The sequence below is a fragment of the Nicotiana tabacum genome, chromosome 13 (assembly GCF_000715075.1).
Source record: "Nicotiana tabacum cultivar K326 chromosome 13, ASM71507v2, whole genome shotgun sequence".
Lineage (NCBI taxonomy): Eukaryota > Viridiplantae > Streptophyta > Magnoliopsida > Solanales > Solanaceae > Nicotiana > Nicotiana tabacum.
The window spans coordinates 82,043,298-82,058,847 of record NC_134092.1 but is presented as its reverse complement, the minus strand read 5'-3'; the positions used below and the strand labels follow the sequence as shown (position 1 = coordinate 82,058,847).

The 15,550-nt window shown below is 39.6% G+C and overlaps 1 protein-coding gene across 1 annotated transcript; it reads left to right on the top strand.

Annotated features, from left to right (window-relative positions):
• The first annotated feature begins 5,205 nt into the window (after nt 1-5,205).
• LOC107774134 (homeobox-leucine zipper protein HDG1-like) lies at nt 5,206-9,392 on the top strand. The gene is made up of 8 exons (XM_016593609.2): nt 5,206-5,599; nt 5,689-5,806; nt 5,897-6,568; nt 6,855-6,956; nt 7,061-7,273; nt 7,924-8,086; nt 8,180-8,541; nt 8,640-9,392. Exons 1-8 carry the CDS (start codon nt 5,334-5,336, stop codon nt 9,036-9,038), a joined length of 2,295 nt encoding a protein of 764 aa, XP_016449095.1. The 5' UTR covers nt 5,206-5,333; the 3' UTR covers nt 9,039-9,392.
• Nucleotides 9,393-15,550: the final 6,158 nt, after the last annotated feature.

Here is a 15,550-nt window from a genome sequence, read left to right as displayed (position 1 = left end):
TGTCCTTTGCCACCCGGAGTTGGTTCTCAACCGATGCCAGCTCCGCTTTTGCAACTACCTTCTCTGAAGCAAGCATGTCTATCTTGCCCTTCCACACTTCGATTGTGGCCTTGACCTCATCCATCTCAGCCCAAAGCTGGTCGATCAGGTTTATCTTCTCTTGGACCTACGAAGTTGTATTATTAGTCACCACGACTAGCTACTCATTTTTAGCCTCAAAGATCTTTACCTTCTCAACCAGGTCGGCGTGTTCCTGCTTAAGGAACGAGGCCTCCTTCAGAGCATTTTTCAGCTCAGTCTGGAGAATAGGGAGGTCTTTGAAGGCCTTGTCCCGCTGCTCAGTAAGAGCCATGTACATGTCCTTCTCCCAAACCTACTCTTTGAGCTCAAACTCGAGCTGGCTAATCTCCAAGCGGTACCGGAGGAAGCTTTCATGATGAAGCACTGGAGCCTGAAAAACAATGAAGTTAGTAGGGCACATTAAAAACCCAAGTGAGATTCACAAAAGAGTACAAAGGGTTGACGCCTTACCTGATTTACACTTGTTGTGCCTCGTTAAAGAAGCTCTACGTACCCACTTCATTCATCTTTGCCTGATCCTCCTCGATCATAAGGCATCGAAGGTAGCTGGCTACATCCACAGGAGCAGACAAGACCTGGGCATCCTCCGAGATTGTATGAACGACCGTTCTCTTGCGCTCGGGGTCCACGCTTGGAGCAGGAAATTGCTTCACTACTTTTGGGCTCAAACTTGGCCCGCCCGCTCCCGATGGCACATCCTTCTTCGAGAACTCAAAGTGACCAAGCCTGGAAAAATCCTCAAGTGCGGCCATATCCACGCCGTCGAAGAATGTATTGAGGGCATTGTCTGGGCCCTGTGCCACCTCGCTTGAATTCTATTTGCCCGCTTGGGCCTCTTCGAGCATGGACTCGGTATAGGAGGGTGTCTTCAGGATGTCGATGACACCGGGTGCCTCCTTCGGGACAGGAGCAGCTTCCCGGGAGGCTACGGCCTCCGTCTCTCCCTTTGGCTCCCGAGTTAGAGGGGGATCGATCTTATGGTCTTTTTTCTCAGTCGTCGTCTGCTCCCCCTAGTTAAGGGTCGACCTATGAGCAATAAAAAGGTCGTCATCCTCGGGCTCCTCCTTGAGTCGGTAGAGGGAATCAGGGTTCGGCACCCGTGACTTGGTGCTCTTTTTGGGCTTCCAGACCTGGATAGTCACATTCTTCTTCTTCGCCTCGGCGTCCGAGGAACCCGAGGACTTTCTTTTCTTCTTCTTCTTCTTCTTCTTCTTCTTCTTCTTCTTCTTCTTCTTCTTCTCCTTCGCGGCAGGCCCGGGCTTCCCTAAAATGGAGGGTTTGGCTAGCGAGGATGGATCCTCGTCCTCATCCTACGACCTAAGTTTGGCGGTCTTAGGCAAACTTGTAAGAAAAAAGAAATGGTTAGCACTGTGTAAGTTAAGAGCATGGTGGTAATTATTTAGGAAAGAACCTCACCATGAGAACGGGCCTCCCATTTGCCCTTTGAAAGCTTGCGCCATGCGCGTTCAGAGTACGACATTTGCTTGCAGATCCCCTCGATCCACTCCTTGAAGCGAGGAATTGCATTAGGAACTTGGGCAACAACTGAACGACATCAAACACAGGAGATGAGAGAAAGAATAAAAAGAAATGAATACTCAAGAAAGACAATACTTATACGATGCATTCCACTTCCCAAGGAACGATAAAAACTCGGGAGGGATTAGGTCTTTGGTTTTCACCTGAACAAACCTCCCCTACCAACCTCGGCCTCGGTCCTCGTCGATGCTCGAGAAAGGAGCCTTGTGTGCTCGGCGAACGAGCTTGATCAGCCCCGCTCAGAAGATTCGGGGATGGTATAGGTGGAGTAGATGATCGAGGGTGAACCGATGAGCTTCGGTATTGTTCACGAAAAGGCATAAGAGGATCACGATCCTCCAAAAGGATGAGGGATTTGCCCAAGGCACACCTCGTACCTTTTTTGCAGAAAGCAAGGAATATGGGGTCTACCAGGGCGAGCGTGAAGGGGTAAGTGTAAACACTTAAATACCGCTTCACGTAAGTAGTAATGTCTTCATTGGAACAGGGGACGACCACATCTTTACCCTCCCATTTACAGTGCGCTCGGACTAGGGGTAGGATTTTTTCAGTAACAGAGCATATGTATCTCCATGCTCCCTCGCCTCGGTCCTGTTGACTAGAGGCCTTCTCGACCTTGAAGGCATTCCCGATAGAGCAGTCCCTAGGTACAAAGCTCTTCATGGGGAGCTCCTGAGCTACTTTAGGAATGGCCACCTCGACATCTGTGGCCGAGTGGAAAGATGAAGGAGCGACCTGCTGAGGCACTGACTTGGAGATTTTTGCCATTGTAATTTGGGAAATATGAAAGTTTGAAGAAAAATATAAAGATTTGAAGATGGTATGAAGGTATGAATGTCTGGGTTGAAGGTTCTAATAAAATGTATGAGGATTGAAGATGAGGATATGAAGGTTCAAAGAGCAATGTATGAAGATTTGGAGAAGTCAAAAGCCGTTAGTGAGTTTGAGGGTAAAATCTAGAATCGGAAAGTGGAAGAAGTGAAAAAGGTTGAAGCTTTTATTGGGGAAAAACAATCAATGCGCGGCGTTTCGCATTCGAAGGCAGCCAGCTGGTGACTGACACGTGTCCGAAGTCAGAACGACACGACTGATGGGACGTTTTGATTTACCCGTCATCTCAGTTGTAACGTACGAAGGAAGGAACCGGGGTTCATCTATCATTTCTCGTCGTTTCGGTAAACTATTTCTCCGGAAAACAAGGGGACTATCTGTATACGGGTAAAATCGGGGATAATGCATATCCCGATTTCCCGGTGAAGAAAACAGAAGAAGGGCATGGACGCACGAGATTGAAATCGAGGTTGGGAGCCCTTCATATCGAGATCCATGAAAGGTGAAAGATGTGCTCATCATCGGTATGGTAAAGCGACGCGCCCCGAACCCAGAACGAGTTCTAAGACCTCGGGAAACACTATAAACGGTTACACACGACAGTTAGAAGGTCGTGATATTCGCACCTAACCGGAAATCACGGCACGGATCTCGCTTGATGTCGGTTATGGATCGATAATTAACGAAAAAGAAAGATTTTACCTTTTTTAGACTTATACTAGAGATGAAACTCTCCTGCTATATAAAGGAGAAGTTTTTCTTTTGTAAGACACACTGTAACACACAAATAAAAGCAATACAAGTTTATTTTTCTGCCTTTTAACTATGGCTAAAGTTCTTATTTAGCTGTTCTATTTTTCATTCACAACTGGGCTCGAACCAAGGGTCCAATCGAGGACGAGGTCACACTGTTCAATCTAAGTTCGGGTTAGGCCATAATATTACAACTGGTTTGATCGTTTATTTTGTCTTTAACTTGTTTATCTAATATTCTTGATTATTTGTGTTAAATCAAACCACATATCCTTAAAATCGCATACAAATTTAATTTTTATTCGATTTAAGCATAAACAAAGACTACAAGATTTAGCTGTCTTCCTTTTTTTCCTTTTAAATTTCATGTCGTATCAAATTACATTTGTATAAATTGAAACGGATATAGTAATATTTTCCGGACAAACATAACCTTAAAGTGGAAGTGACACACGGGCAGGTCTTTGCTGTTTGCCCACCTGTCAGAAATCCAACGTTGGATTCACATCTAAGACCACTGTTTTTTGGTAACTAAATAGGAAACCCCTCAGAGTGGACCCATTTATCCTTCCAGTCTAATGTCTATGCAAAACCTGTATATATAGCTACTACTAATCACATTTTTGTTCTACATTGCTTCACTGAATCAATAATAACTGAGGCTCCATATATAATCTTTTTGTTATTTTCTTTTGTCTGCATTTCGATTTCTTCAACGATTCAAGACGTGGAAAACATTAGTGTAGTCACTGTAAGTAAGCTGTTAATCTTCTAATTAATTCATTCCCATTTCTTTTTTATTCTTATTTTGCATGGTATGTGTGAACTCATTGAATTAATTACTTTCTTTGTACCTTTTTTCGGGATCCCATTCCATATATAGGTCCACAGAGTCTGGAGCTCTTTTATTTATGCTCAAAAGTCCCTTTTTAACTCTAGCGTATGTGAATTATCAAATTTGCTTTAAAAAAAGGTGGTGTCCTTTTCATCTGTATATGACTTTTGGTACAAGATCTCAGTATAGCAGTGGAAAAAAAGGAGAAAAAGATGAGTTTTGTGGTGAGTCAACTTGTTTCTTCCTCTGGCTAGCTTTTTTGTTGGTTTGTGTATCTATACTCAAAGTTATCCATCACATGATGCAGTGAGGTGACTAAAATTCTTCTATCTTTAATTAAAAATACGATTTTAAGTCTCGAGAGTATACATTTCTTAATAAAAACCGTTTCATTCCTTAACGAACCTATCTAAATTGAATAAAAGAAAAACATTTTATTCTTTAGCGAACTTATTTGTGTGCTGAGAATCTAAATTAATGAGTCAATGGATTTGAATACCTAGATACTGCAAAGTCCACATGTTCATTGTTTTCTACATCCTTTTGGCTATTAACTTTCGTTTCCATTTGGCTTTACTTTTCCTCTGTTCGTATTAGACCCTATGGCTTTCCTAATTTCTGGGACTACTTCACCGTGATAGCTATGAAAATTGGTCAAAACCCACACCTCTTTCCTGGCTTTCTGATCTGGCGTTTGTCTCAAAAGTCGGTGAGGAAATTCTCTTTTCAGTTTTGCAAAAATTGGAAATCTTTTCAAAAAAAAAAAAAGGCTATTCAACCAAATGTCATCAAATTTTGTTTCACTTTTCAAAAACTGAATTTTTTTTCACGTTTTACAGTTTTTAGGAAATAATAAAAAACTTTTCTTTAATACCTTTAGGTTGAAAAAAATTGAAAAATCTTTCAAAAAACCTTTTATATTCTCTCAATCCCAATTTATGTGACCTGAGTAGAGTATGAGGGTCAAACTAACTACTAACTTTTTACTTATGAATTTGGATATAAAATTTTTTATTTTAAAAAAATAAAATTTACATATTTAAAAACTAAAAAAACAAAAAGAAAAAAATTATATACTAGTTAACGACTCAAAAAAAATTATTATACTCTCCATGTAATAACTGGGCAACCAAAGTGGGCAAGAGGGATTACCTTTTTTAAAACATGGAAAAATCGGAATCAAGTCTCATGAGGGACAAAACACGCTAGGGGATTGCTTCTCATATGTTTATACCGACAGAATTAGGCGATACCACCATTATAACAAAAATGTTACTGCTTCTTACTGTTTTTAATGTATTCAGTTGAATTGATACATTCTGAATTGGTGCAGAAACCAAAGATGGAAAGTCACAGTGACATGAGTGAGAAAGGTGAAAGTTCGAATAATGTTGTAATGGGGAGGCCTAAAGAGGAGGATGAAAGTGAGAGCCGCAGGTCCAATGGTGACAACTTAAATGGCGTTGCATCTGAAGATGAACAGGACTCTGCTCTCAGTAATTCATCAAAGACAAGGAAATACAGTAGGCATACTGTCAACCAAATTCTAGAGCTCGAAACGTGTGTATCATTCCAATTTCTTTTTTACTTGTTAATTTTGTTTATATTAGTTCCAATTTTTGTTCATTAGTCTGTCCATTTGGTCACAGTGCTTTCAAGCTGAATCCACATCCTAACGAAAAAGTAAGGCTAGAACTTGGAAAGAAACTGTCTATGGACAGCAAGCAGGTGAAGTTTTGGTTCCAGAATAGAAGAACCCAAATGAAGGTAATGGTGTTATATGCCTTCTTTTCTTTAATCCCCTTGTGTGAAATATGTTTGGTTTAATTATGGGATTGAATTATGCTGTTGAATCAGTCACAATTGGAACGCCATGAAAATGGAATTCTGAAACAAGAAAATGATAGGCTCCGCATAGAGCATATTGCAATGCAGGAAGCCATGAAAAATCCAATTTGCAATCGTTGTCGTAATCAGGCTATTATTGCTGACATCAATGTTGAGGAGCATCAAACAAAGATTGAGTATGAACGGCTGAAAGAGGAAGTCAAGAGGATCAGTGTCCTGGCCGACAAACTTTTGGGGCCTTTATCATCCTTGGAAGGATCAATGGCTTCCGTTATAGCAAATCCTGCATTTGGACTTCCTGAGGGAATAAATGGCTTCGGTGGTATAAATTATGCCAACGCTGCATCACCAATGGGGCTTAATTTCGACAATGGTCTGTCAAGTCCTCCACCAGTAATATCCACAAGCTTGGCTAATGTAGATGTATCATTTGATAAGTCAATGCTGATGGATCTTGCTTTGGCTGCGATGAACGAGCTTCTTGGGCTGGCTGAGATTGGTGAACCGCTTTGGGTCAGAAGCTTGGATGGAGGTGGAGAAACATTGAATCTTGAGGAGTATGCTAGATCATTTACACCGTGTACGGGCATGAAACCTGGACATTTCACAACAGAAGCAACTCGCGCGACTGGTACAGTGATTGTCAACAGCCTAACTCTGGTGGAGACCTTAATGGATATGGTAGGTTCTTCATCCTGAATTCAGTTAAAACCTTCATCCCGTTTACTACTTGTTGGGGCGGTGAATAATTGTTCTTTTGTTTTTGCTTTTATGTTTAGTTCTATTCTTACCTTTACTGTGTTTGACATAGTATTTCTTTCCTTTTTTGTTTTGGTGGTGCTGCAATTAGTGACTGCATGTTTTTTGAATCAATTAAGTTTAACTTTCAAGTCAAGAAAACAAGTTAGGTGTTGGCCTGTTATTTCTTGTTTCTTCCTATATAAGTAATGTACTTTTATATATGCAGAGTCGATGGGTGGAGATGTTCTCCTGCATTGTTGGGAAAACCTCTGTTGTCGATGTGATTCCAGGTAGCACATGTGGAAGCTGGAGCAGTAATCTGCAATTGGTAATTCGTTTTTTCTTACAATTTTTCTGGAAGTCACATATCGTTTTTTGTTCTGTTTTTTCCTGCATGAGGTAAGAGCTTGAAAGTATATATTGACTTTGCAGATTCAAACTGAATTCCAAATTATTTCTGATCTGGTTCCTGCTCGTGAATTGAAATTTCTCCGCTTCTGCAAGCAACACGCTGAAGGTGTCTGGGCTGTTGTGGATGTGTCTGTTGACACAATCCAAGAAAGTTCACAAGCTCGTGAAATTGGGAATTGCAGGAGGCTCCCTTCTGGTTGTATTGTGCAAGATATGCCTAATGGTTACTCTAAGGTAATTCAACTACAATGGTCTTCTCCCATTTTGCTTCTCATGCAGGACTCCACATTTTCCTATAACTTAACAATCTAGGTTTCTCATTTTACATTGAATCTGTTGTTTTTGATTTTCTTTTCTTAGTTGAACTTTTTCTCAGTTTTTTAAGTAAGGCCTATCTAGTCGTTATAGTTTTTCGACCTTTTTTGGGTAGACACTGCCGGTTCATCCTATTTACAGGCTTTTGCAGTGTCTGGGCTGCTCAGTTGAGTACTTTCAAAGTTGTACTCCGAGAACCTGAACAAATGCTTGTGATGGTACAAATGCTTTTTACTCTAAGATGCTTGTGATCCGATCCTTCCTTAGGTTGCGTTTGTTATGCATTAGTCTTCATGACCTGGATATACAAATACCTTTTTTTCTATCACATTAGCTAGCTTATACTTTATTTTATCCAAAATGAGATCTTTTGGCTTTTATGAATTCAGCTATTTTTGTTATGCTTGGCTTCCAAGTTCCCTTGAGATTGAGTCCTGGATTTGGTAGCTGAGTTGTCTCCAACATTGGCCGTTTTACTTTTATGATGATTATTTCAATATTTCATGCATGCTCATACTTCTCTATCTAGTGGTTTTATGCCTGTAAAATTGATAGTATAATATTTTCAGGTTACTTGGATCGAGCACATGGAATATTATGAAAATGTAGTCCACCATTTGTACCGCCCTCTGGTCAGGAATGGCCTGGGGTTTGGCGCACAAAGGTGGATGGCCACTCTGCAAAGGCAGTCTGAGTTCTTGGCGATGCTGATGTCTTCTGTTGACACTCCAGGTGATCATCATTGTGCCATTTTCTTTGACACTTTTGAATTTAACTTATAAAAAACAATCCGGCTAGGTTCTGATGAAGCTCCATGTGTGGCAGTTGTTTGTTCAAGTGGTCAGACAAGTATGGCAATGCTGGCTCAACGCATGACATGCAACTTTTGTGCTGGGGTTTGTGCAACCATTCACAAGTGGGAATCAATCCAACAAGCAAATGGAGAAGATGCAAAATTGATGATGAGGAAGAACATTGGTGACCCTGGTGAGCCTATTGGTGTGATGTTGAGTGCTACAAAGACCATCTGGTTGCCGGTGAAACAACAACGTTTGTTAGACTTCCTGTTGAATGAACAAACAAGGAGTCAATGGGATATTTTGTTCAATAGTGGTCCTATGCAACAGATGGTCCATATTGCCAAGGGTCAAAATATTGATAATAGCATCTCTCTTTTCCGTGCTAATGTGAGTGATTAATTGTTGTGTTTTCTGGAAACATGACGAAATTAATTAGTTCTAATTGCTGTGTTCTAAATAAGATTCCTATTGGCTTGGACTTGCAGGGGAATGCAATCAGTGACAGTGAAAACAACATGCTGATTTTGCAAGATACTTGCACGGACGCAACAGGATCCCTTATAGTATATGCAACAATTGATGCTGCAGATATGGATGTGGTGATGAATGGAGGAGATTCTTCTTCAGTGGCTTTCCTACCATCTGGAATTGCTATAGTTCCCGACTGTTTTCAAGATTATTCCGGGGCCAATAACTGCAATGTTGGAACTTCTTGGGAGAAAGATAATGGCTTTAGCGGTACTGGATCTCTAGTGACTATCGGGTTCCAAGTATTGGTGAATAGCTCGCCTGCTGCAAAGCTATCTATGGAGTCAGTCCAAAAAGTAAATAATCTCATCTCTCATACAATTCATGGTATCAAAGCTGCTTTCAAGAGCAAGTGATACTCCAAGACTAATTGCTTTCTGTTGGTTCATTACTTTTTATGTTTTGAGTCTTTGCTTCTTTTCTTTTCTTTTTTTTCCTTTTTTGGGGAAGTATCAAACTTTATGTGTGTCAAATACATAAAAAATAAGTCAGTGCATGTTAAGAGCTATGTGTAAGGTTATAGAAAAGGTTTGGAGTCAAGAACGAACCGAAGTGGAGGGTGATGGTTCGGCATTGACTTTGGATGCCTCTGAAGACAAAGAGTTAGCTCTCTCTAGCTAGATATGTGTTTCTGTCGGAAGATGAGACATTGGTGTTGTTTTTTGCTCGAGTCCATTTCAGTGTTAATGGTAATATGATATTGTGTCCTACTGTTTTGAGTTTACCTAAATCTTCTCCTTTTTCCTAGTCTACTGATCGTTTGATTTTTGTTATATTATATATGACTGGTACGTCTTTTTCTCCAGCCAATTTCATAGTAGAACGAGTGAAAGTTTCAGCTTATGATTGGTCTGAATCACACTTTTTGGTGGTAATTCACTAAATCCTACCATTTGAGAATGATGTTTTGAGAATATGATTGGTGATAGTTTTCGAGGTTGACACTTGACATTATGAATACTGAAAACAATTGAAAGCGAACAAGAGTTAAAATGGTTGTAAAAAAGGAAAATTACTTGTGAAATTTCAGCTTAAACCTTTTCATTACAGAAATTCTCGAGGAGGGTGACATATTTGATGGATTATTATAAGCAGCGGAAGCAATCCCACTATCACAATCACATGTAATCTAGACAACTAGTATATTCGGATTTTCACGGGTTACCTCTTGAAGCGTAAACAAAGCTCCTCTATCACGTGAGCTTCCAGTTCCACAGCAACTCAATGAATCTCCACTATCAGCAAGATCAGGATTCCCGAACATTCCACGGTCTTCTACTGTGTTACCCAAATAACATCATGAAATAGTAAATTCATGTGGGCGAAATTTCTAGGAAAACTTGGCTGAAATTTTCGGCCACCATATTCTACTTCCTATAGGTAGAAAATCTTATGTATTTTATAGCACAAGTTTTAAGGGTTAAAACTCTTTTCCAAAACCTATTCGGTTTTCTTTTCTACCAGGAAAATGATTCCTTTATTTTCTAGTATATTTAAGCACAGCAGGGACCACAAAATTTAATTAACAAGGCTTCCAATTATGGAATTAATTTCTAATTTTCGAAATTAATATCCACCATAATAAATTACGAATTATTCCACTAAAAATTTGTGATTGCACTCCTTATTCAATTTCGAAATTCATCCAGTAAAACTTATTTAACTTCCCATGTTAAGATTCAGATACTAATCAATTAAATTAAATTAAATTACTGACAATTTAATTTATTTATTATTTCCTTTAGACATTCGCTTAACTTATTTCATGTCGGATACAAAATCCACCGGTCAGGTTTACACATTAAAATTTATAAGCTTTCATAAAGATGTATCATCAATCTCTAAATCGAGAGATGGATTCTATCAACTAACTATTATTTCGCCAATGTTCATTATTATTATCCAGTTTACCAGGCATATTGACCCACGAAAGAATCTCGCCTTTTAACAAATCAAAACAATAATAATATACACAACTAATAATAATTATATCAAGATTAAAGGTATAAGTACATTTAATGGCTAGAGAGTTTATTTTATTAAGTCACTATAAAATAATTATCTCTACTTGGTCCATTCAATACTTACAAAATATACTAGCACAAGAAGTTGTAATCAGACCATTCCCATAATCAAGATAAATTATAATTAATCTTGTGCTACAATCATTCCTTATGGTTTGTCCAATTCCATCATTAGATTGTGAACTTAAACTTTATACTTATAAGAACCGTTAATTTAATCTTCTGTGTATATGCAAATGTAACGACCCGACCGGTCGTTTTGAGCATTTGCACTTCGCTCGGTGATTTGAGGGCATGCATAGCTCTATATGATGTATTACGACTTGTATCAATCGTCGGTCTTGGTTTTTCAGGTGATTCGGAAGTGATTTGGAAGAATGAATTCATATTTGAAGCTTTAAATTGGAAGAGTTGACCAAGTTTGACTTTTGTGTATTTGATCCCGGAACGGAGTTTTGATGTTTCCGTTAGGTCCGGATGGTGATTTTGGACTCGTCCGGATTTGAATTTGGATATTTCTAGAAGGTTTCAGCGCTAATTGGTGAAAGTTAGAAAATTTGAAGGTTTGAAAAGTTTATAAGTTTGACCGGGAGTTGACTTTGATAAAATCGGGTTCGGATTATGGTTCCGGGAATTGGAATAGCTTCATTATATCATTTGAGACTTGTGTGCAAAATTTGGGTTCATTCCGGATTGATAAAATTTAAAATTCATTAAGTTTGAATTGAGATGCGATTCGTCGTTTCGATATTGTTATGCGTGATTTGATGTCTTGAGTAGGTCTGTGTTATGTTATGAGACTTGTTGGTATATTTGGACCGGGTCCCGGAGGGCTCTGGTGAGTTTCAGATGGGTTTTTAACGTGTTTGATATTTCGGCATTGTTTTGAGCATAAGCATATAATGATCCAAAGGTCCATTTTTAGTTCTAGAGATCAGAATTCGATTTCGAGACCTCCAGGAGTTTGATAATGATTTATAGGAATGATCCGGAATGTTTGGTATAATTTTATTATGTCGCGATTGGATTTTTTCTACGAAGCATGAGTTAATTATTTAACGAGCGAAGTTGGTATCACATTGAGCAAATGAGGTCCGAATTGAGTTTCGACTGAACGATTAGGTTCGTAAGAATCGTCGAATTCCGAGTTCGTATGAGGGAGTTAGAGTCTTTTTAGTGAAAAACAAATTATTGGTGCAAGCAAGTTCTGGTGCGCACCTTTAGCGACCAGATTTTGTACCTTTAGCGACCGGATTTGGACTTTTAGCGACCACATTAGTGTTTTTATTGGGCAGTTTTTTTTATAAGCTCATTTCAACATTTTTGGAGCTAAGGAACTTGGATTTGGGCGATTGTTTAGAGGATTTTCATCACATGGATTGGGGTAAGTATTTTTTACTCGGTTTTGATTATATTCCATAATTCCATCTTCATTTTGGGTCTTTAATTTCATGAATCTAAAGGAAAAATTGGGGTTTTTGTCTAAAGTTTCATAGAGTGAATTTTTGAGTTTTGAACATCGATTCGGAGTTGGATTTGAGTGAAACTAATATGGTTGGACTCGTAATGGAATGTGTTGTCAAATTTTATAAGTTTCGTCGGGTTCCGAGGTGCGGGCCCGGGTTTGACTTTTTAGATGACTTTGGGTCTTTGATTTAAGATTCCACCTTTATAATTTGGAATTGTTTCCTTAGGCATTATTTGATATTCTTGAGTTGCTTTTGGCTAGTTTCAAGCCGTTCGGAGGTCGGTACGCATGGTATGGCATTTTTAGAGTATTGTTGGGCTTGCTCGGTATTAGATTCGACTTGTTCAGGGTAAGTAACACTTCTAAACTTGGTGCTGAGGGTATGAACCCCTGATTATACGTGTTATGTGTTTGGTGTTGAGACGACGCATATGCTAGGTGACGGGCGTGTGGGTGTGCACCGTGTGAATTGTGACTCGGTTATTCCTGTGGTACTTTGTAGTTACCTAATCTTATTTGTATCCATAAAATCTCTACGTGCTAGAGTAATTGAGCTGTGATCCATGTTAGAAACCATATTTAGGCTATATGCTTATTCTGTTGGGACCCACTGAGGTCATATCTGTTGTTGAGTTATTTGCTTAATTGCAGTTACATACCCAGTCATACTTATTCATTGGCATATCATATCTCAGTCTTTGTTGCTATTTATTGATACATCATATCATCATTTTGGGCTGATTTTCATGACATTGTGATCCCGAGAGACTCGAGAGATTGATGAATGAGTGAGGCCGGGGGTCTGATTATGAGGATGTTTATGGGATCAGGCTGCACGTCGTAGCAGGCTTTATTAATTCATGCCATGATTGGCTTATTATAGCGCTTGGGTTGGATCTGCCCCTCCGAAGTCTGTACACCCACAGTGAGCGCAGGTACCTACTGAGTGCGAGTGCCGAGTGGCTGGGAGGATTGAGTGACTGTGAGGAGTGAGTGATTATGAGGACTGAGTGATTGGGAGGACTGAGCGAGTTGACACTTTAACAGTATGCATATGGTTTTATCACTGCGTTGCATTACAGTTGGCATGCATAATTAGCATGTAGGCATGGGGATGCGCTTCCTCGTGCTATACGGTATAGTGACACTCATGACATTCACATGCACATTGACATGTAGGCATAAAGATGTACTTTTCTCATGTCATATGATATTGAGATTTCTTATATGTTGTTGAAAGTTTTTGGGAAAAATCACAAATTTCTAACTTACTCATATTTTTTTTGAGATTACTGTGAAGGATTTGGGATTTATTGTTATACTTGAAAAGCATGAATATTTTCCGTAACTGTGAACTAGTTGAGCATTATATCTTTGAGTTATTTCATGTACCACTTTTATTATATTGTTATGAGCTGTTGTTGGCTATTAGTGTTGGACTCTGACCTTTGTCCTAGCTCGTCACTACTTTCATTATGACCTATTATGGGAATTGGGTCGTGACAGTTAGTTTGAGCCAGATAGGCTAGGTTGTTGGGTAATGATTTGGTTCAGGATGCCTTGGAGAAAGTCAAGTTGATTCAAGATCGACTTCATGCAGCACAGTCTAGGCAGAAGAGTTATGCTGATAGAAAGGTTCGTGATATTGAATATATGGTGGGTGAGAATGTGTTACTCAGAGTTTCGCCCATAAAGGGTGTGATGATATTTGTAAAGAAGAGCAAGTTGAGCCCTCAGTATATTAGTCCTTTTGATGTGCTTGATAGGATTAGAGAGGTGGCCTACAGACTTGCGTTGCCACCTAGACTATCGGCAAGTTGAGCCCTTGGTATATTAGTCCTTTTGATGTGGTTGAGAGGATTAGAGAGGTGGCCTACAGACTTGCGTTGCCACCTAGACTATCGGGTGTTCACCCAGTGTTTCTTGTTTCTATGCTCCGGAAGTATTATGGTGATCCATCATATGTTTTGGACTTCAGCACGGTTCAGTTAGCTGGGGATTTGACTTATGATATAGAGCCGGTGGCCATTTTGAATCGGCAAGTTCGAAAAATGAGATCAAAGAATATAACTTTGGTGAAGGTTCAATGGAGAGGCCAACCACTCAAGGAGGCTACTTGGGAGACCGAGTTGAGACTCTAGGTATGATTCTAGACCCGTCCGAGGATGAATGTTTGTTTAAGATGGGGAGAATGTAATGACCCGGCCGGTCATTTTGAATATTTCAGCCTCGTTCCCCTATTTATCGCTCCTTTTACGTTTATTTGTGGTTATGTGACTTGCCGAGGTGGTTGGATTGGTTTCGGGGAGGTTTTGAAGTGAATTGGGACACTTAGTCCCAAGGTTGAAAGATTAAGTTGAAAGAGTTGACCGTAATGGAGTTTTGATGGTTCCAATAGCTTCGTATGTTGATTTTGGACTTGGGCATATGTCTGGATATTGATTTGGAGGTCCGTAGGTTGTTTTTGCTCGAATTGGTAAAAGTTGGAAAGTCAAAGGTTTGGAAGTCTGAAAGGTTTTACCGAGAGTTAACTTTATCGATTTTTGGGTTCGGATTTTGGTTTTGGGAGTTAGAATAGGTCTGTTATGTCATTTGAGACTAGTGTGAAAAATTTGAGATCATTCAGAGTTGATTTGATATGGTTTGGCATTGGTTTTAGAAGTTGGAAGTTCATTAGATTCATTAGGATTGAATTGGGGTACGATTTATGATTTTGATGTTGTTTGATATGATTTGAGGCTTCGACTAAGTTCATATTGTATTTTAGGACTTGTTGGTATGTTCGGACAGGGTCCCGGGAGCCTCGGGTGTGATTCAGATCAGGTTCTCCTTCATTTTGGACATCGTTGAACTGCTGAAACTGTGCATCTAGTTTCCTTATACGTGACTACAAAGGGAGGATCGCGATCGCAAAGGGTTGTTTGGTGGCTGGTGGAATTGTTCTTCGCGATCCCGAGTTCAGGGACGTGTTCGCGAAGTTGAGGCAGGTTGTTCATCCCGAACGCGAGATAGGTGACGCGTTCGCGTAGAAGGGAGGTAAGGCTCAGGGGTGGCAAGCTATGACCAGAACGCAAGTACATCTTCAATTCCAGCTCCCGCCATACACAGCAACATCAGCATCGAAAATCTGCACGCAAGGTGCATAAGTGTAGTGTGAGTACAACCGACCCCATGTACTCAATAAGTAACAAACCTAACCTTAGGTTGAAAGTAGTGACGAGCTGGGATAAAAGTCAGAGTCCAATACCAATAGCCAACAACAACTTATAACAATATAATAAAAGTGGTACAGGAAATAACTCAGAGATATAATGCTTAGCTAGTTCACAGTTACGGAAAATAGTCATGCTTTTCAAGTATAACAGCAAATCCCAAA